The sequence below is a fragment of the Neolamprologus brichardi genome, chromosome 9 (assembly GCF_056152115.1).
Source record: "Neolamprologus brichardi isolate AB-2024 chromosome 9, ASM5615211v1, whole genome shotgun sequence".
In the NCBI taxonomy this organism is placed as follows: domain Eukaryota; kingdom Metazoa; phylum Chordata; class Actinopteri; order Cichliformes; family Cichlidae; genus Neolamprologus; species Neolamprologus brichardi.
Genome location: NC_142112.1, coordinates 26,382,694 through 26,404,927, shown reverse-complemented (window position 1 = coordinate 26,404,927; position 22,234 = coordinate 26,382,694). Strand labels below are relative to the sequence as shown.

The 22,234-nt window shown below is 40.2% G+C and overlaps 1 protein-coding gene across 1 annotated transcript; it reads left to right on the top strand.

Moving 5' to 3' along the window:
• The first annotated feature begins 7,641 nt into the window (after positions 1-7,641).
• mrc1a (mannose receptor, C type 1a) lies at positions 7,642-22,213 on the top strand. The gene is made up of 30 exons (XM_006795037.2): positions 7,642-7,804; positions 7,911-8,312; positions 9,570-9,743; positions 10,795-10,950; positions 11,026-11,139; positions 11,253-11,393; positions 11,481-11,660; positions 12,023-12,180; positions 12,261-12,377; positions 12,459-12,574; positions 15,224-15,372; positions 16,113-16,312; positions 16,408-16,523; positions 16,627-16,708; positions 16,803-16,947; positions 17,063-17,101; positions 17,407-17,570; positions 17,707-17,771; positions 17,887-17,987; positions 18,121-18,260; positions 18,414-18,519; positions 18,616-18,782; positions 19,514-19,619; positions 20,414-20,646; positions 20,758-20,923; positions 21,021-21,173; positions 21,260-21,376; positions 21,467-21,625; positions 21,722-21,754; positions 21,851-22,213. Exons 1-30 carry the CDS (start codon positions 7,735-7,737, stop codon positions 22,090-22,092), a joined length of 4,311 nt encoding a protein of 1,436 aa, XP_006795100.1. The 5' UTR covers positions 7,642-7,734; the 3' UTR covers positions 22,093-22,213.
• Positions 22,214-22,234: the final 21 nt, after the last annotated feature.

Below are 22,234 nucleotides of genomic sequence, written 5' to 3'. Positions count from 1 at the left end.
AATGGTACAAATGGCACTTATCTAAGTGCCATTTGTACCATTTTAAGATAACGTAATATTGAATAACTTACGAAAAAGTTCATTCTCAGACTTCATGATGGATTCACAATTCACAGCTGGTGCAGTCAAACCAAGTATGAATTTGTGCATGTGACAAAATGCATGATGATAATTTTCACAGGCCAAAAGGGAGCTCTTAGGCAATGGAAACTACATGTCGAGTGACTGTTGTCATGTTATGTCCAAATATACTTTTTTAAAAACCAAGAATGGCACTTTGGAAATGTACCTGTAATGTAATGATTTTTCTACAATCATAAAGTGCGGTGAATATGTAAAAGCATAAATTCATGTTGTTTATATTAGGTTGTTGTTGGTTTTTTTGCTAAGTTTCTATACAAAAAGAAAAACTGGTGTGAGATTGTGTCACTGATACATATATTTTGGTCAACTTAATAAAGAAACTCATAAAATATGTTGCAACTTTGACTTGTGAGATATTTTTTATGCAGACAAAATTCACTGGCACTGACCTCCCATGTATGTTTTTAGAAAATTAAAAAAAAAAACCTCTGCTTAAATGTTTTTCCTTGTAATTCATCTGATCTTTTTCTAAATAAATAACAACCTGAAACATGATACATTCACTGAGCTCCCCGTGTCACTAGTCCTCTTCTCGCTCATCTGCATTGACGTTGTGGAGCGGATACGACACTGCAGGCTGACCGGCCAGGGTGAGCGCAGCTCTCTCAACACATTACACAAATCACTCTTTGACTGCTGTAGATCCTGAACTTTCTGCTGCAGACTTCTATAGTAAAGCAAGCTGGGTTTTGCATTGCAGGAGCTTGGAGGCAACTGCAAACACACTGTGAACATTTCTGTACGTCACTCGAGCTCCCATGTATGATTTTAGGAATTTTTAAAAAACTCTGCTTAAATTCATCTGATCTTTTTCTAAATCCCCAAGAGCAGGGGTTTCCTGTTATTCTTCTGCAAAAACAACTTCATCACACACAAGAACAGGGCAGTCATTGTTCACTGAAACAATGACTACACTGAAAAGTGTTAAGTAAATTAATACAGCACTGACACAACACTTTTGTGACAATTATCATTTTCTGAATAGACAAAGCTGCAGAACCAAAATAAATTAAATAAAGTAACACAAGACATTAATGTGAAAAAATACCAATAGCATACAGTAGGTACTATATTTTAATGACATAATGCCCACTGCAGTTTACACTCAGGTACTTGGACAATAGCAGGTTTTGTAATTTTGCTTCCAATCATTAGTATCGTGAGTTTTAACTCAACCAATCAAGATGTGACTACAGTGCACACATAAAGAAAAATAATGTAACATTTTTATTAAATCCTCCATTTGTTGTTTAGGGTTTAAATCCCATCACATATGTTTTCGTCTCTTATATCCACTCCTTTGATATTCCTATCTAGAAGATAGTAAGGACATTTACCCACTACACATTTATGGGGCATATATTTGACTTTTCGTGTTCATCTTCCTATAGTTGTAGTGGTGTCAGGGTTAGCACCATTGCCTCACAACAAAATGGGTTTGAAGCCACTGGCCACCTAGGTCCTTCCAAGATTGAATTCACTCACTGTTCCTGCAATCCGCATTGCAACCCACCTCCATTATATGCTCTTCACGCTACTTATAACTTACCGTGTAAGTTAATAAGTATTAACGGGAATTCTTGCAGTTTGAGGCCAAAGTGGCCATATTGTCCCACATTTCCCCGAATAGGGAGCAGGATTTCCTCTTGTCATATAAGTATGCTGAAACGTATCATCGCTGTACAGTTCACCCAAAACCTCATGAGAAGTGCTATCCTGCAAAACCCATCACATCAGCAAAGTCCAACAAACCTCATTATACCCTTGTTTCCTCATATCTGTTCTGCCAAATCTTCTGACATATGAAATATCTTCAAATTTAGTCTTGTATAACACAGTCTGTGTTTCTTTAACCATAATGCAATGGCTACTTCAGAACAGTTACAAAACAATGACAACGGCAATATCTTTACCCTTGGAAAATTTAATCTCTTCTTCTTTTTTTTTTTTTACAAACATTTAAATTTCTACCTGACCTTCAATGTTGACTTTCATTTTCTTGATGAATGGAGAGATCAGTTTGTTTCCCTTCTTGCCTAACCTGCCAAAAAAGTCTGCAAAAAGCTTGTAGACCTTACAGGCATTTGACCAGGTGTAAATGACATGATAATTTTCAGGGTGATTCAGAGGGGAAGGTACTGTGTCTCTGTGTTACCGTTCCTTGTGGGTGCAGCAACCTACAAAGGCTAAAATGTGCTTTAGCATTGGAGGGTGTCTTAATTTTTTACCATATTGTACATAATTTCTTCATGCTTTAAATATTGTTGTTAAGTATTTGTGTTTGCAAAAGAAGAAAGATAATTCAGAAATTCTGATTATTAGTTAGTACCACAAGTACTGGCAGCACTAGTACAACTGGCAGTGAAACAGCCCCGGACTATGATGGAGCCACCATGCCTGGCAGAGGATACAGTGACACAGAGTTCTTAGGTTTGAATATGGTTGGGACAGGCTCCAGCTCCCATGCAATCCTGAATTGGATGAGTAGAAGAAAATGAATGTAACTCTGTAACTGAGTAGTTACTGAGCATTGTAGTCACCAGAGCACTGGCAACTTTTATGCACTTATGTGCCTCCGGATTTGATGCCCTGGGTTCTGTCGGCTTCCACTACACGGGTTGCTATAAACTTTCCCTGTTTTTCTGTTTTGTGCTTCTTTGTTCTGGGTGGATTTAAGGATAGCAGCATCCACTTTCTCAATAATCAATGGATTGTGTTAAAAAAAACATAGAGATATATTTTCTTGTCTCTCAGAATGCTTTGTAATATCTCTGGTGATTTTATAATCCTTCTTCTAACATTTAGCTTTTATCATCCATCTATTTTTAGTCTGTTGTGTGTTTCATGTCTTGGTGTTGTTGTTTTTATAATATTAAGTCAAAGACTATGTATATATATGTGTATGTGTTTATTTATTTATGTATGTATTTATCTGTCTTTTTCCGATATTAAATCTACAGTAAGGCCTTCAACTGCTCGTAAGTTAATGGTAAGGCAGAGTTAATTGTAAGGTTAAGGTAGAATACTGTGCTACACAACAGCATAATCATGTCTGTCAGTGAGTGGGAGATGCTCTGTATCTCATTGTGCATGTGTATAGTGACAATAAAAGGTATTCTATTCTATAAGTCTTGCACCACCTCTCATTTCTTTATAATTTGCTAGGAAATGGGAAATAGGTGCCATGATCTACTTAAGGTACTTCAAAGTTATGGTACCAGAAGGTAGACCTGATGGATTAGCTTGCAATTTGTGTGCTTATTTTTTTTAGTTCCATTAGTTTGGTTCAGTTAGCTGTACTTATAAACGTCAGCATGGTAAACCAAGATGGTGACCATTAGCTTGTTAGCACTGCCACTGTGAGCACGCTGTTTTCATTTGGCTTGAAATACTACATAATGGCAAAATTGCTGCTCACTTGGTTCTCTTTGTTTATATTTAGACAGATACAGAAGGACAGTACCACATTGGCATGATTGTGAATTTGGCTATGAATCATTTAGGTAAATATTAGGAAAAATACTGGCCATTCAGTAACAACTGCATGGGTGAGTCTAATTCAGAGATAGTCTAAAACACATAGAACATTCACGGTACCAATACTTATTTTCATTAATCACAGACGTTAAAATTAAACGCATTATTGCTCAAGAATTTCAAGTGAATAGGGCCTGTGCTAAAGAGGTTTCGGTTTTTTTTATTTGGTATGCCCCATGCATGTCTTCAAACAAGAGAAGGGTTTTCCTCCACTTTAAGGACAGAAACGTAAATCTGTTTCAGTAAAACATTTTCTCATATCCATTTCCAGTAAGCGTCCCTTTGTAATTACAACAGAAAATCCCTAAACTTATTTTGTTTACACGGTGCTACAACTTTGTTGAGGGGACTCACAAAGACTGGCAGGGTGCCAGGTCATAAAAGCCAAAGAGGAAATCTGGTTCCAATCATCAGCGAGTTGAGCAAGGTGAGTAGTAGGAGCCGTGTTGTAATATACTTCTAATGTTAAAAAAAAGTATACTTTTCTCTGTCTGTAAAGATTACATTTAAAAATGATAAATTATTAGTTATTGCTTGCTAGCATTCCTAACATCACAGATGCAGCACTACAATGAAGATAGATTGGCATGAATGATCTCAATATGGAGACACACTTTGTGTGGATGGATGGCAAAAGCTTCATATACCATCTGGGCTTTAGGGGAGCCAGTCCCAACACTTCTACTTGTTTCATTTCTATATCAGACATTTGACACATACGTGTGAATATTAACATAATGAAAATAAACCAACTGTATATTGTGTACAGCAGTTATATTTTTGAAGCTAATCCTAAAACTGAGTGCAGTATTTGGCTGCAGGATTGCAGGATTACTTGGAGACTTGAAAAATGGGATACCGGAATGTGGATAGCTGTTCGTCAAGGCATGGCTTCATCTGTAAAAGAAGTATTGCCCGATGACAATGACAATAATTTGAACCAAAAATGTAAAATTACAAATCTGTTGCCACCGATTTTCACTCCAGTTCTTGTGTAATTTGGCATACCTCAGTCATTTCCCGCTGTTTCCCTTCTTTAGGAATGACGTCTTCATGCCATCCTTCCACTAAGACTATTTCTGATGAGGATTCACCGAACAGTGAATCAACAAAAGGGCCAGATGTCTCTCTCAAATCGTGTGTCTTTGCTGGATTTTCTTCCTTTTTCTTAAGAATATGACTCTCAGATACTGTTCATCTGCTGTAAACAAGGGGTTTTTGTTTTGTTTTTTTAGATTGACCACTTCTTCTTTTTTCCCATACTTGTCCAGTTTTTTCAATTTTTTTTAAAGAAACACTGCACACCATCCTGAGACAGGCCATTTTTTCAGCTAATAAGTCTTTTGAAATCACCTTGTTGGCACATTTGCCATTTTGAAATGTCATATTATCCCTGTGACATTGTTGTCTTTGGTTATTTTTCATACATTCAACCTAAGAAATTGGAACAGTTATATGTTTTTTTTTGACAGGCTTCTGGTAATTTAAAGAACTGGTTCTTTGCTATATTGCCAGTTTTTTGTAGACAACACTGTTCTTTTACAGTAAGTTTGGTGCCTTTTTCATGCTTTAATGACTCTTAGGTCAGTATTTAGTATTCCAAAATCAAACAAAAGCATACCTCTGAAAATGGTCAGGTACAAAGAGTGAACTGACAATGAGTGAAAAAGCAGCCAATGTCCAAAGAAAAACTTTGAAAGACCATCAGAAAGCCTGGAGAACTGTTGCTCAAGACAACTTTTAACATGACAGGAAACTCTGGCAACTTGGTAACAAATATAAAGAAACAAGAGGTGGCTAAATGCTTTTGCACAGTACTATATTTATTGTGGCATTTCAAATTTAAGATATGTCACTGCTAAAACTGTACATTTTGCCTCCTTTGCACACATTACACCGCTTTCCAAATTATTATGCAAATGATATTTTTCTCTGTTTTTTCTAAATAGTCGATTCAAATGACAGTCAGCATAATTTTTGTGTCATCCACCATTAGAGTATAATTCAAATGTTACTGATCAAAACTCCCAATGAACACAGTATGTTTTTCAAAAATAAAAAAATTAAAACGCACTGTTCCAAATTATTATACACACAGAGTTTCAAAACATTTTATAGGTTGTAGAGAATTGAAAATGGTCATTTGTTGAATTTGCAGCATTAGTAGATCAATTTTACTGAAATCAAAAGCTATTTCAATCAAAAACATCTTAACAGGTCAAGTAGGACCCCTTATTTGATAGCAGTTTTACAATTCTTGCATCCATGGAACTTGAGTTTTTGGAAAGTTTCTTCTTGAATGTCTTTGCCCGATGCCAGAATAGCCTCCCAGAGCTGCTGTTTGGATGCAAACTGCCTCCCACCCTCATATTTTTTTGTTTGAGGAGGCTCCAAAGGTTCTCAGTAGGATTGAAGTCAGGGAAGAATGGGGGCCACACCATGAGTTCCTCTCCTTTTACGCGGATAGCAGCGGTGTTCCTTGTAGCATGTAGTTCTGGGCCCACTGCAGCCATTTCTGCTTGTGAGCATTGGTTAGGGTTGGCCAAATATAAGGTTTATGCACAACTGCAAGTCTCTGGAGGATCCTACACCTTGATGTTCGCAAAGCTCCAGAGGCACCAGCAGCTTCAAATATGTGTTTGCTGCTTTGTAATGGCCTTTTAGCAGCTGTTATCTTAATCAGATTTAATTGGGCTCACCTGGCAAACTAATGATCATAGGTGTCCGAGATTGATTTCAGTGATACAAAGAGTCCTGAGACACAATTCCATCCATGGTTTAATTGAAAAACAACTTCTTTAATCTTTATGACACTTAAACACAATTTGCATAATAATTTGGAACTAAACTTCTGCTGGCTTCATTGTGGTTAAAGAACTAATTGTATTCGCCATAGTTGGACTTGATGCCCTCATATTCTTCCATAAACAAATACACAGGATATGTATCCCTGCCTGAGATAATCCACCTCTGACAACAATTTATACTTACACAAAAATCTAGTCTGACTGCCAATAGATACCAAAGACCTGGTTGCCTACACAGAACAGAACGAGCACGCAAAACAAAAAAGGTTTGTGAGCAGAGGCAAGCAGCATGGAAAAATCAGATTTATCAGATAAACCAAGGATTAAGACATATAGTAAATGTAAAGTTCAGGTTATTTTAATTTTAAAAAAAACCTTTAAAACTCTATTCAGTGTCATGACAAGTGAGCAAAGTGGAAAGCTACCACAGTCATTCTTCATTCTGTATGACTATTGTGTTCCTGACAGAAGTTCAGTTTTAACATTTAAGAAACTTATCTGGATCTATTGGTCTAAGCACCATAACTTGGTGTTTCTGCAGTTTGAAACCAAATTGGTCAAAGTGCCACTCATTTCCCCCAATAGGAAGCAGGATTTCCTCTTGTCCTCTCTGTCTTCTGATTGGTGTCATTGCTCTACTCTTCAACTAAAGCCTCATAGTACTATCCTGCAAAAACATACATCAACAAAGTGCTACAAACCTCATTATATCGCTCAGGTCCTCACTGCAATCCTGTTCTTCTCAATCTCCCTTTGAATCTAAATTTAGTCTTGCACAGTGCAATCTGCTCTCAGGGTTCAAGCTCCAGGCACATTTTTAGCACATAATGTCTATTTATAACAGTTTAAAATCAATGATGAAGTCAATAAAGGGAATTAATCCTGAAAAGGGTGCTTTGTGATATTTTTTTTTAAAAAAACAAACCCATTTGCTTTCATTATGAGTCTTACCTGACACTTTAAGTTGACTTTCATTTTCTTGCTGAATGGAGAGGTCAGATTGTTTGTTTCGTACTTCCTGCCTACCCTGCCAAAAGGTCTGCAAAGCTTGTGGAACTTCCAGGAGTTTGCATAACTACTCATGTGACAGGATATCCATCTGTCTGATTAAAAAGGGAAGGCACTGAGTCTCTGGATCACTGTTGCTCCATGTCACACACCTTTGCATATACCAGACCCCTTTGCTCATGACGGGAAATCTCTGCTACAGCCTCGTCCAACAGTAACTGCAAACTACACAAGGATAATGTTGCCCTGTTTAAATTTTGCTGTGGTCCTCTGTGTCCTTCAAGTCTTCTGCGTCACCGCTGATATAGGTATGTAACACAGAAACATTTTTGTTGGTTAATACACTTGTGGCTTCATTTGAAAAACATATGCCATGGGAATGTGTTGCTGAATTTTCTTTTTGCTCTGCTCCAGACACGAGTAGCTTCCTGATTTTCAATGAAGATCACAACAAGTGCGTAAAGGTGGAGAGTGCCACCTTTATAACAGTGGATGCTTGTAATCCTCATGCCAAAGATCAACAGTTCCGATGGGTCTCTGAGTCTCGTCTCCTCAGTTTGTCCCTCAAGCTGTGTTTGGGTACTACAGCGATAAAAGACTGGGTGAAGGTGCAGCTCATGGAATGTGATGAGAGCAATGACCTCCAGCATTGGCAGTGTAAGAACGATACCCTCTTTGGCCTAAAAGACCAGGACCTGCACTTAAACTGGGGCAACCGCAATGAGAAAAGCGTCATGATCTACAAAGGTTCTGGGATCTGGAGTCGCTGGAGGATATATGGCACTCAGGGGGACCTCTGTTCAAAGGGATATCAAGGTAGTAATGATGGGTACAAGAGCCTACAAAGATAGCTAAACTTGAGTGTGCTTAAGCTTTGTAGAAAGTTTAGAAATGTGTTTTAGAAGGTCCCTGAACTGTGCATGCTTTAAAGTTGTTGTTTTTAGGAATTTGTAAAGAACAATAAAATTGTTCTTACTTCCATTAAAATTATAAATGCAAAATATTACAATCTGTACAAAGTAAACTAGGTTATAAAAGTGCTATGGCTACAGATGAAATTACATTTACCATCTAAATATCTTAAAGTATGTCGAAGGGGTTTTTTTTTAATCTAATCTGAGTACGAAACTTGGCTTGGGTATAATAATATTTATTGGGGATTTTGTAGTTGTCTAGGGAAAGTAACATAGTTCTTATTCTTTCCCCCTTCTTTTTGAATATTTGGACAGAGTATGAATGTTTTAGCACGTGTTAGAATACGTCGTTGTTTGGAGTGTAGCATTTGAGGATTTAAGCATTACGAAATTATATTTTAAACTGCAGGTATAATTTTTAGAAAGATTTTCTTGGACTAGAAGGGAGCTGGTTACAGCATAGCTGTTGAGAAACTTGCTGTTCTTACTAAAAGTGAGCACAGTCAGGGATCGCTGGTGAGACAGCATAATTGTCAGTGCAGCACAGATAATAAGCAGTGCTTATGAAGGCACTCTCTGTGCACAGCATAGACAGCAAGTCTCAACTGTATAACTGGAATCCATGGTGGATAGGTGGAAAACCCACACTTTTTAAAGCTTGGTAACTCAAACAACCAAAAGCTGTATTAAGTTTTAACATCCACCATCACTTTCAGGTCAAGCTAAAACTTCAGTCTCATTTATCACACCTGATAACCTATTTGCAAAGTACAAGTATGAGTTTGCATACTTTAATGTACTTTTGGTTTGGAGTGATTTGCAGTGATTCTTACTTACCATTTGCAACGTTTGCAGCTCTTCCCAACATTCTGGAACATTTTGGGAAAAACCCCTTTTCATCATGGGCACATGTCCATTACAAGCACAAGTTCATTTTCTAAATTTAAATGACTGGCTTTAACCAGGGCAAGAAACCGAACACTACTCCTTCTCACCCAGCATCAGTTAACAAACTTGAGGGTAAATTGGCTGAAATCAATTGAATGAAGTTCTAAAAGCTTAGAAAAAGAACCCTAAGAAGTTGGGAGGCAAACTCCCATAATTATCAATCACATGCTGGTGAAATGACTGCACGTCTCCATTATTTGTGTCTCCGCAGAGATATTCTCACTAGGAGGAAATGCTTTCGGAACCGCTTGTCAGTTCCCTTTTAAGTTCCACGAGAAGTGGTACGCCGAATGCACTAAAGACGGTCGTACGGATGGAAAGCTGTGGTGTGCCACAGAGAGAGATTATGATAAAGTGGGAAAATGGGGATTTTGTCCAACCAGAGGTAAGGAATGAAAAATCTCTTTAACCTGAAAGATGGTTACAGATGACTCAGTCCACTTTACATCTATAATATGAAGACAGGAAGCCCTCCATGGTTACTTTTATTAAATCATGCACAAAAACTTTGTTGCACAAAAACTGTGCTGCAGGCCCGTTTCTGACCCTCTCTCACCTTTTCCTCTCATGGACTGTCAACACAGCACTGTCCTCTGTTTCCTCTTTTCACAGGCTTAAGTTTCCCCTGGCACTGCTCTTAAACTGAGGCAGGAAAGCAACAGCAAAATAAAGGGATCTCCCTTTACCAGACTGTTTTATAAAGTCAGAGTTCAGTCCCATCTGAGGCTGTAGAAGATGTTTCTTAAATTACATAGTTTATATACTTTCTTCCTTTAAGTTTTGGAATTCTTATTGTTACTTTCTGTTCCTGTATATCAGCTATTCCCAAAGTTAAGACTGCTGTGGCCCACCTAAAAACCACAGACTCCCATGGGGCCCACCTTAATCTTTCTTCTAATCAAAATACAAGAAAAATCAGTGTATTTCTTTGAAAATGTTAATCAAAAAGCATAAATAACACAGGCTGTTGGCTATAAATTGCTAATGTTGCCCAATCAGTGTTAAGGCCCACCTGCCACACAAACCTCAGTACTATAATATCACAAACTAACCACCTCTTATTACTAATTTTAATTAACCTTAATATAAAAAAATACATTTATATACATATGTAATTGCATATACTTGTAATTTCAAACTGAATTTCTCTTATTACTGCAGCACCACCTGCAGTACCTTCACCGCCCACCAGGCCCCCCCAGCTCACACTTCGGGAATCACTGTTAAATATCAACATGTCATCAAAACAGACATGTTTTAAATTGTGATAGCACCCAATCTTCAATCCATATTCAAACCATGCAGGGTAATAAAAGAAACTGAATCCCTCACTGTGTACTGAAGTCTGGGAGCGTTCAATGAATTTAACTTCCTGATGTAAATAATTTCCAGCTGCGTAATAATTTATAGCGCTTTGTGTCTTTACCATAATCTAGCATCCTCCAACTGGATCACTGACCCAGTCACAGGGGTTCAGTATCAGTTAAACGCACAGTCAGTGTTGACTTGGCATCAGGCCAGGAAGAGCTGCCAGCAGCAGGGAGCTGACCTCCTCAGCATCGTAGAGCTGCATGAGCAGTCATACATTTCAGGTACATAATAAGCCTTGTATCATCTGTGTTTCATTGCTGATCATACATTAATTTCAAATGCATGTTTTCACACAGGGTTAACAAATGATTTGGGCTCATCTCTGTGGATTGGGCTGAACAGCTTGGATTTTGACAGTGGATGGCAGTGGAGCAACGGAAACCCTTTCAGATATTTAAACTGGGCCCCAGGTTAGTATGTCTTGGTATATGTCATGGAATTATGTGAGTTTTTTTAAATACCTGGAGTACTTCAAAAGTACACCCTTTTATATTCAACATTAACTAACCTGTGCTTCCCACAGGTCATCCATCATCAAACCCTGGGCTAAACTGTGCAACCCTAAATGCTGCAAAGGCCTCAAAATGGGAGAGCAGCGTGTGCAGCAAGAAACTTGGTTACATTTGTCGTAAAGGAAACGCTACCAGTCTGCCCCCACCATCAAGTAAATCTCAATTTATTATGAGTCCATATCTTTACAATACAAACCTACAAAGAGTATGTTCTTAGCCCTTCTGGTCTCTGTCCACAGCCAAACAGCCTGGCTTTTGCCCCAATCACTGGGTTCACTATGCAGGAAACTGCTACTATCTGGTGAGGACTGCAGAGATGTGGAGTAATGCTTTAGCTGCATGCCGCAAAGAAGGAGGAGATCTTGCCAGCATACATAACATAGAGGAGCAGAGCTTCATTATTTCTCAGTCTGGATACAGTAAGTGTGCAAGAAGATAACAACAAATAACAATATCCTGCTAAAGTACTGAAATATCAGAAAGTAAGTACTCTATCGTGACATGGAATAGGCCTACCTATTACCTACCTACCTATAAATGAAAAGAAATAATTTTACATTTCAAGAAAATATGAAACTAGCCTTGAGCTAATTAGCTTAGCATATCATTAGCTAGGTTGTACAGTATGAGCTTTGTAACAAACTATACCTGGCAGCACCTCCAAACCAGACTAAATAAATAAATTTGTGATGTTCATTAAACAATGCTATTATAAAAACAGCCTGAAAGAGTAAGGAGACATATATGACCACTTTCCGTCTCTCTATCCTTCAAACCTCAGTGCCGACAGATGTGCTCTGGATTGGCATGAATGACCAAAAGAACCAGATGCTCTTTGAATGGTCCGATCACTCACATGTCACCTTTACCCAGTGGCAGAGTGATGAGCCCTCTCATCTCACCAGCTTCCAAGAGGACTGTGTCCTGATTCAAGGAAAGGTAGCACAAATTCTTGCAAAACGACAATCAATTTTGTTATAAAGTTACTACTCTAAGACCCCTCTGTATTTCTTATACAGGATGGTAAGTGGGCAGATCACACTTGTGAGAAGTTGCATGGTTATATGTGCAAGAAGAAGGCCTCGGCTAAACCAATTGGAGGCAGTCTAGCAGAAGTCAACAAAGGGTGCACGCTTGTGAGTTATGTTCTCTCCTTTAAATACAGGTGCAATTTAACAGAAAAGCCTTTATTCATCATTTTTTTTTCCTTTTTTTAGGGATCAATCAGGTTTGGTTCATACTGTTATAACATCGGAGCTGAGAAAAAAACCTTTGAAGAGGCAAAGCAGGCATGCTCAGGGGCTGGTGCGAACCTGGTGGATGTGTCTGATAGGTATATTTCATGTTTAGATGTTTTGTAAAAGTTCAAATACCAAATATCCATCCATCTCTCCATCCATTTTGTTCAGCTTATCCGGGGCAGAAGCCCAAGCAGAGAAGCCCAGACCTCCCTCCTCCAGCTTGTCCGGGGGAACAACAAGGCATTCCCAGGGCAGCCGAGAGATATAATCTCTCCAGTGTGTCCTGGGTCTGCCCCGGGGCTTCTTCCTGGTGGGACATGCCCATAAAACCTCACCCAGGAGGCGCCTAGGAGGCATCTTTATCAGGTGCCTGACTCACCTCAGCTGGCTTCTTTCGATCTCGAGGAGAAGCGGCTCTACTCTGAGCCCCTCCCAAATGGCCGAATTTCTCATCCTATCTCTAAGGGAGAGGCCAGCCACCCTTTGGAAGAAGCCCATTTCTGCCGCTTGTATCCGAGATCTCATTCTTTCGGTCATTACCCGCAGCTCGTGACCATAGGTGTGGGTAGGGACGTAAATCGACCGGTAAATTGAGAGCTTTGCTTTTACACTCATCTCTCTCTTAACCACAACAGGCCGGTACAGTGTCTGCATCACTGTGGCCGCTGCACCAATCCGTCTGTTGAGCTCCCACTCCCTTCTCCCGTCACTTGTGAACAACACCTTGAGATACTTAAACTCCTCCACTTGGGGCAGGAACTCGTCCCTAACCCGGAGTGGGCACTCCACCCTTTTCCGGCTGAGGACCATGGCCTCAGATTGGGAGGTGCTGATTCTCATTCCCACCGCTTCACACTCAGCTGCGAATCGTTCCAAGGTGAGCTGGAACCCCATCACCAGATGAAGCCAACAGAATCACATCATCTGCAAAAAGCAGAGATGAGATCCTGAGACCACCCAAGTGAAAGCCTTCCACCACTTGGCTACGCCTGGAAATTCTGTCCATAAAAATAATGGACAGATTTGGTGACAAAGGGCAGCCCTGGCTGAGCACATCACCCACCAAGAACGAGTCCGACTTATTGCCGGCTATGTGGACCAAGTTCTTGCAACGGTTGTATAAGGACTGAATGGCCCGTAGCAATGGGCCAGACACCCCATACTCCCGGACCACCACCCACAGGACCGCCCGAGGGACACGGTCAAATGCCTTTCCCAGGGAGGCTGAGGAGTGTGATTCCCCTGTAGTTGGAACACACCCTCCGGTCCCCTTTCTTAAAGATGGGAAGCACCACCCCGGTCTGCCAGTCCAGGGGTACTGCCCCTGATCTCCACGCAACATTGTAGAGGCATGTCAATCAAGACAGCCCTACAACATCCAGAGCCTTCAGAAACTCGGGGTGGACCTCATCCACCCCAGGGGCTCTGCCACCAAGGAGTTGTTTAACTGCCTCAGTGACCTCACCCCCAGAGATTGGCTGGTCATCCCCTTCATCCCCAGATTCTGCTTTCTCCATGGAAGACGTGCCAGTGGGATTAAGGAGGTCCTCAAAATATTGCTTCCACCACCTGACAATTTTCTCAGCCGAAGTCAGCAGCACTCCACCCGCACTATGCACAGTGCAGGTAGAACACCGCTTTCTCCTCCTGAGTCGCCTGATGGTTTGCCAGAATCTCTTCGAGGCAGTCCAAAAGTCTTTTTCCATGGCCTCTCCGAACTCCTCCCACACCCGAGTTTTTGCTTCAGCCACCACCCGCTTAAGTCCAATAACAAAACAAGTGACGTGAGCATTGAAGTCTCCCAGTAGGACAACAGACTCTCCAGGAGGACCACCCTCCAGTACCCCACCCAGGGACTCCAAGAAGGCTGGGTACTCTGAACCGCCACTCGGCGCATAAGCACAGACGATGGTCAGGACTCGTTCCCTGACCTGGAGGCGAAGGGAACAAACCCTCTTGTCCACTGGGAGAAACCCCAACATACCGGCAGCAAGCCAAGGGGATACCAAGATACCCACCCTGGCCCGCCACCTCTCACCAGGGGCAACTCCAGACTGAGACAGAGTCCAGCCCCTCTCCAGGAGGCTAGTTCCAGAGCCCAAGGTGTGCGTTGATGTGAGCCTGACTATATCTAACCGGTACCTCTCAACCTCACACACTAACTCAGCCTCCTTCCCCACCAGAGAGGTGAAATTCCGTGTACCAATTGCCAGTCTTGGTAGCCGGGGATCGGTCCTCCGCTCCTGGCCGCCGCCCGGCTCACAATGCACCCGGCCCCACGGTGCCTCCTGCGGGTGGTGGGCCTGCACCACCTTTGCTTTTTGTTCTATTGGTGGACCATACATTTTCAATATTGTGCAATAATTTTCATTTACGTAGTCATTAGAAGTTTAAACTAGATTAAAATTGGATTGCACAGTCCTTGCTCATATCATTATTCAATTCTTGAGGAACATGGTTTCAGTTCTTTCTTCAGTTTTTTTTTGTTGTTGTTTTATAGGGGATGCAAAAGAAATCACTGGACAAGGGTAGCTTTACTAGAGCTCTGATCACTTGATCGTGATCGCCTACTTTTACATAAAAATCCTTTAATATTAGAGCCTTCATCAGACTAGTATGGACAGTACTGAACCGTGACATGAAAATTTGTATGTCTGTTTTGGACTTTACAACTATTCCACACTTAATTCTAATGCAGACATGTCACACATATGCCAAACTTTGTGTATGTTTTCATGCAGATATGAGAATGCTTTTCTGGTCAGTTTGGTGGGCTTGAGACCAGAGAAGTACTTCTGGACAGGCTTATCCAACACAGAAGACAGAAACATGTTCAAATGGACGACTGAAAGAGCAGTCAAGTTCACTCATTTCAATGTGGGAATGCCAGGTACGCTCTTTAACCTTATACACTCTTTAACTTATTACAATCCAGAGTCAGTTTTGATGTGTGTTTGGCATCACTGTCCTGTTGGAATACCCATTTGTGCCCAAGTTTGTGTCCATCTAGCCAATGATTTGAGGAGAAGTTGTAGAATTTGGAAGAATTCACCCTTTGTGTAATGTAGCAGAACCATTGTCAGCAAAACAGTCCCAAAGCATATTGCTACCACCACCATGCTACAGTGTTCTTAATTTACTCCTCCCCTTTACTCCTATTATTTTGGCTGAATAGTGGACAGCTTCAAATTTAAGTCGAGCTTGAAGGTACTGATTTCTGAATCTGGCTTCACTATTGACAGTGAAGCTGGGATTACAGCAGTTTCCAGTTCATGTCAAGATTCGGTCTTGGTTGTTCCTAGCTTGTTCCTGAACTAACTAAATTTCCTCTCAATTGAGGGAGAGAGTTAGGGTCTTCTTCCAGATTTTGGCAATGTGGTGCCACAGCTGAATAATAGTTGTTACTTAAGCTGATAATCTCGGAATCTGAAGTTGTTTAGAGACAGTCCTTCCCAATCTACAGTTCTCCTTCTTCACTTCACTTGGTCTTTGCCATTGTTCTGAGTATGCTGTCATGATAATCATTGTCATGTAATTCATGATCACTAATGAGAAGTTATGCTCAACATAGTTTCTTTCATGTATTTGATTGAATCTAATCTGTATGCTTTTATCTTACTCTAATAAAAGACAGAAAACAAGGATGTGTTGCCATGACAACTGGAGTTTTTGCTGGACTATGGGATGTTGTCAGCTGCAGTAACAAGGAGAAGTATATTTGCAAGAAACGTGCTGAGGGTGTGCAGACAACAACAGCTCCACCCACCACTCTGGCCGCGGCCTGTGCTTCTGAGTGGACTCCGCTTGGCAAAGGGAACAAATGTTTCAAAGTAGGAGCACAAACTTAAGAACAATAACAAATTTGCGCCCTTTCAGTAATAAAACACTGGCTCCCCCCCCCCCCCTTTTTCACTCGTTAATAAAGGCGTACAAGAACCGTCAAGAGGAAAAGAAGACTTGGTCTGAAGCACGGGACTTCTGCAGGGCCATTGGCGGGGACCTCATAAGCTTACACAGTCATCAGGAATGGAGAGAGCTCAAGTATGTTTACTTGCACTAGCTAACAGCTTGCATATCTCAGAATTTATACTGGGTAAATCAACAAGTCAGATAATCAGTGCTTGTGTTTTTTACTTTCATACAGTGTCTACTACAGTGAAAAATTTTGGATAGGCCTCAGCTTACAGGGAACCAATGGAGGTTTTGTCTGGAGTGATGGATCACCGGTACATAGCAATTCAGAACAATCAGGAAAAGCTTTAATTATTACTGCTCTCATTTCCTGCCTAATTATGTATCGTTCTAAAAACTTTGACCTAGTTTGACTTTGAGAACTGGGGCTATGGAGAACCAAATAACCACAATGACAACGAGCACTGTACAGAGATGGACTCTAACTTAAGAATGAGGTGGAATGATCGACACTGTGATGCCTACAACAGCTGGATTTGCCAGTTACGCAAAGGTAACACAGGCTGATCATATCTTGGAATTTCAGCTCACACAGAGCCATATTTCCAAACATTTGGTGTTAAATTAAAGCTTGGTAATATTTGTGGGTCTCGTTTATTTATTCTCAGGTGTGACTCCCAACCCCGAGCCTGTGATATCTGTACAAGGTAAGTTTAACTATTGTTCAGAGAAAAGTCTAGTTGATTCAACAGATTTTTTTATTTCACTGAGAAATACAGTGTAAGTCAGGTGATTCACTATTTCTGTTTAGATTCAACGATGCCCTCTGCTATTTCATTGATTGGTCTAAAATGTAAATGTATACCTCATTAATTCATTTATAGTTCTTTGAGGCCAAACCCTAAGGATTCTTTAATATTTCTGCCTTTTTTCTTTTCATAAGTCAACTTAAAGATTCACAAAGCTGCCTGCATGACTGAACTTCTAATGACTGTTTTTGTTCTCTTTGCAGAATACAACACCACAGACGATGGATGGCTTCTATACAATGACAGCCAGTATTACCTGAACATGAACAAACAGAGTATGGAAGCAGCCAGAGCCTATTGCAAAAAAAACTTTGGTGAACTTGTAGTCATCACAGGAGAGAGCGAGAGAAAGTTCCTTTGGAAACAGGCAAGAAATATAGAATTTATTTCCAAACCTGATAAATCAAATCAGGACCTTTGTGCATTTTCTTTAAATTCTAAAATCCACAGAGTCTCTTTTTCCTTTTCCTCCTAATATAAAGTCTCATTTTATGTTTCAACAGATTTCTAGAGGAACACAAGGACAGTACTACATCGGCCTGATAGTGAATTTAGATAAATCGTTTAGGTAAATCAAAATGCATTGTTTACAAAAAAAAAAAAACACTAGCTGTTTACAAACAACCTTCATCAAATGTTTAGGATTCTTGATAACTTGTTAATTCTGTACTTTTCATTTTAAGCTGGCTTGATGGCACCCCTGTAACTTACACCGCATGGGAACACAATGAGCCCAACTTTGCCAACAATGATGAAAACTGTGTGACTATGTACAACAGCATGGGTGAGTCTAATACAGAGAAAAGCCATATTGTAATTTATAGTAAATGTTAGCTAAAAAAATTAATCCCTAAATCCCTTGAAATGATTTGAAATTGAATTCATTTCATAATTTTCTGTAAATTCTTCACATGTAGGGTACTGGAATGATATTAACTGTGGTATTGAGCTTCCTTCGATATGTAAGAGAAGCAACAGTTTTATCAATACAACAATGGCCCCGACCACAGCTCCCAAAGGAGGATGTGCTCCAGAGTGGCTAGCCTTCCAAGGAAAGGTAAATATATATGTACTACACAGATTATTCCAGGTAAATGTCTTTAATTAAACAAATAAATGAATTAAAGTATAGAAAGATATCCTGGACAAGTTGATTTCTGCCCATTTGTTATTTCAGTATAAATGCCCTCATTACATTTTATTTACACAGTGCTACAAATTTGTTGTGGGGAATCACAAAAACTGGCACGATGCCAGGACACACTGCATAAACCAGGGAGGAAATCTGCTTTCTATAACCAGTGAGAAAGAGCAAGGTGAGTGACAGGAGTGTTGCAAAGTGCAGTTCATGTTTAAACATATCGGTTGGTTTTCATGTGTCACTAAATTACATTGCAATAATTCCTTTCTAGCTTTCCTAACAACACAGATGCTGAACTACAAGGAAGATTTTTGGATTGGTATGAATGATGTCAACTGGGAGATGCGCTTTGTGTGGACAGATGGGAAAAGTATTTCCTACACCAACTGGGCCTTAGGGGAGCCAGCATCAGCACCTCCAGGAAGATATTTTCATGAGGTTTTTCTGAGAATTTTTTCTCTCCCTCACATGCTTTAATTTAGAAAAGACATTGAATTAGACTGAGTGCTGCCTATCCAGACAGCTAATATTAAATCAACAGTTTGGTTTAACAGTATGGTACATGTATGTGCCCCAGATGGTCCCAGTCACCTTAGCACAGGATTTAGGAAGAAGTCTAATATGATATTCAAAAGATCACTTTTAATCACCGAAATGGTAGTATTTCTTTGTTATCCCATCCTAAAGAACTTATACAATATTTAAAATCTTTGTTTCATAATCAGTAATATAGAAAGAAAAAAACAACAGCAGCTATGTTTACAGTTATCGAGTTCAGGAGCCTCTCCCAGCTGCCACAGGGTCAGAGGCGGGGCACACAGTGGCCTTTGCTGGGTGAAGAGACACAGAGAGATGGACATCTGTGCTCACAGCCAATTTAGAGTCATCAGTTAACCTAACCTGCCTGCAGAGCATGCAGGCAGACACAGCACCACTTGTATCTACTTTTAGTTAAATAAGTAAATCTGTAAACTCTTTTACTCCACCAGCCATTCTGCCTCCATCACACAGTGATTACACAGATTATGTGTGCATGCCCCAGTGGTAATATTTATGTAAGACTAATAAGGCAAACATTTACTTACTCAAACGGTGTGTAAAAAGAAATGTCAGCATACTGTCATCATAATACGACCAATGGAAACAAACCTTTTTTTTCTGCTTGACAGTCCTATGACTGTGTGATCATGATGGGCACCAGTGCCAAAAAAACTGGATACTGGAAGGTGGATGACTGTCAGTCAGATTATGGCTTCATCTGTAAAAGAAAAATTGGTGAGTAACAAACTGACGAGGCCACACTATCAGTAAAGCATGCTGTTAAATTTGGAGGCGCTCTCTATTATCCTTATTTTCTCTTATAGATACTGTTTATACAAATGTATTATGCAACTCACCTCTATGAGTCACAAGATCAAGCTTTAGACAACTTTTTTAACTCTTGGATCTGTGTGATGTCAGTGACTAACCCTAATATGGTCATGTTGCCTATGGACACAATAGCCCTATGCCAAGGAGTTCAAACCTGTTCTATGTAACAGTCAGCCAATCAGAACAATCAGTTGACAGTTAGCTTAACAATACCCAGCATAATCAAAATGATCTAGAAATAAAAATTTAAAAGTGTGAATTGTCATGAATTGTTGAATGATGGCAGTTGAGAGGATGCTGAATCATGATGTTGAAACAGGCATTACAACAAAAATGTGTCCATTACACTGCAGAGCAGTACAGCGGCATGAAAAACAAAAGAAAAACACACAGAGAATGGCTAGGAGCCAAACAGGAAGCACAACCAGAAGCAAAACAGGTGATCTGACAAAAAAAGACGGGGTCAAAACAGGACTCTGTATACACAGGGGGCTGCTGAGGATGAAAAACAGGTGGAAGCAGGTCAAAGTACAGGAGCAAGTAATCAAATACAAGTGAAAACAATGAGAGAAACAGGAGGGGTGAAAAAGTAAAGTGGAAAATAGTTGCGTTTTGTGTAATCGAACTTGAATTGCAGAGCCCTTACGTAGACATTTCTTGTGACTGTGATTACCAGCTAATGTGTGTCATTTACTCAGATTCACAAATTGCTGTCAAACCCACAACTGTGTCACCAAAGACCTTCTACAAGCTCGGCAATGACTCCTACAAAGTGGTGACCCAGAAAATGCGCTGGGATGAGGCCAGGAGGCAGTGCCAAGCAGATGATGCAGAGCTGGCTAGCATCCTGAGCCCCGTAGCACACGCATACGCCACCTTGCAGATTCTCAAGCTCAACGAGCCTTTGTGGATTGGCCTCAACAGCAATGTGGTAGGGGTCTACCTGTTACAGCTTATTGCTGGTTCAAGCGGGATTTCAAGTTGAGATTTTGACCTTGTTTCTAGCTCTGTGTCAGTTTTCATCGATTTTATTCTTTCACAGACTGGTTTTCACTTCAAGTGGGTGGATAACTGGGCTCTGTCTTACACCAAATGGGGCAAAAATGAACCTAAAAATAACTACGCCTGTGTGTATGTAGATGTGGACAAAACATGGAAGACTGCACCATGTACCAATACCTATTATTCCCTTTGCAAAAGGTCATCAGGTGAGACATTCTCTCTTTTAGACTTTGTACACACTCACTATGCAAAGTTAGCAGGCAGCTCATAAGACTGGCATAAAACCTGCTCCTTCTTTTTCAGTTGTAGCTCCCACTGCTCCCCCGCAGCTTCCTGGAGACTGTCCACAATCAACAAGCAGGAGAACATGGATACCTTTCAGAGGCCATTGTTATTCCTTCTTCAGCTCAGTGACCAACGACTGGGCCCACGCCTCAATTGAATGTATAAAAATGGGTAAGTTACAAATAATTCAACGTAAACAGAGAATTATGTCCATGTTTATGACCTTTAGCTTTTAACTATTGTACCATGTTTATCAGGTGCTTCTCTAGTGAGTATTCAGGACCCTATTGAGAGTAAATTCATAGAAGAGAATGTGGAGATTCTCCAGGACAGTGCCAAAACCTTTTGGATTGGCATGTACAAGACCCATGAAGGTGAGGTTAAATTCAATCTAACATATACATGTATATACACACCGACACATTGGATATGTATTGATAAATTAACATGTGTCTCCGCTTCAGACAAGTGGATGTGGATCGATAACAGCCCTTTGGACTATACCAACTGGAAATCAGGAATGCCACAGTCAGAGTCGTGTGTGTACATCAGTTCTTACACTGGTCTGTGGAGTACGGCAGACTGCAGAAGGTCATTTTCTTACATCTGCAAAACACCAAAAGGTAACTTAAATAAGTTTTTTTTAAAAACAAAAACAAAAAAATTCAAATAAGCCTTGTATGTATTTATTTATTTATTTACTGATTTATCATTTTTAGTTATTAAACCTACAGAAAAGCCTCCATTTGTTGGTAAGTTGTTAAAAATATATAACTATTAACTATATTTTTTAATTTTTCAAATCTGAGTAAATTCACTGCTCCAACTCTATGTTTTTGCCTCCTCAGCCCACGTCGTCCAGGAAACTACACACGGGTCCGCTGGCATCACTGTGGCTATAGTATTAATTGTAATCGCCATAGTTGGACTTGGTGCCTTCCTCCTGTTCCGTAAAAGGATACCTAGGATACCTGCCCCCACCCTGGGAGAATCCACCTTTGACAACAAGTTATACTTCAATAATCCAAACCGAGCAGCGGTGGACACCAAAGGGCTGGTCGCGAACATAGAACAGAATGAGCAAGCATAGAAAGGCAGGAGAGGATTGGCAATCAACCCCATGAAAATTAGATTTCTGTCTTTATTTCATGTTTATATTTTGGATCACCTCTCTGGAAACTGGAACTGTTTGGTGGAGGGGGGGGGGGGGGGGGGGGGGTTTGTTTGTTTTG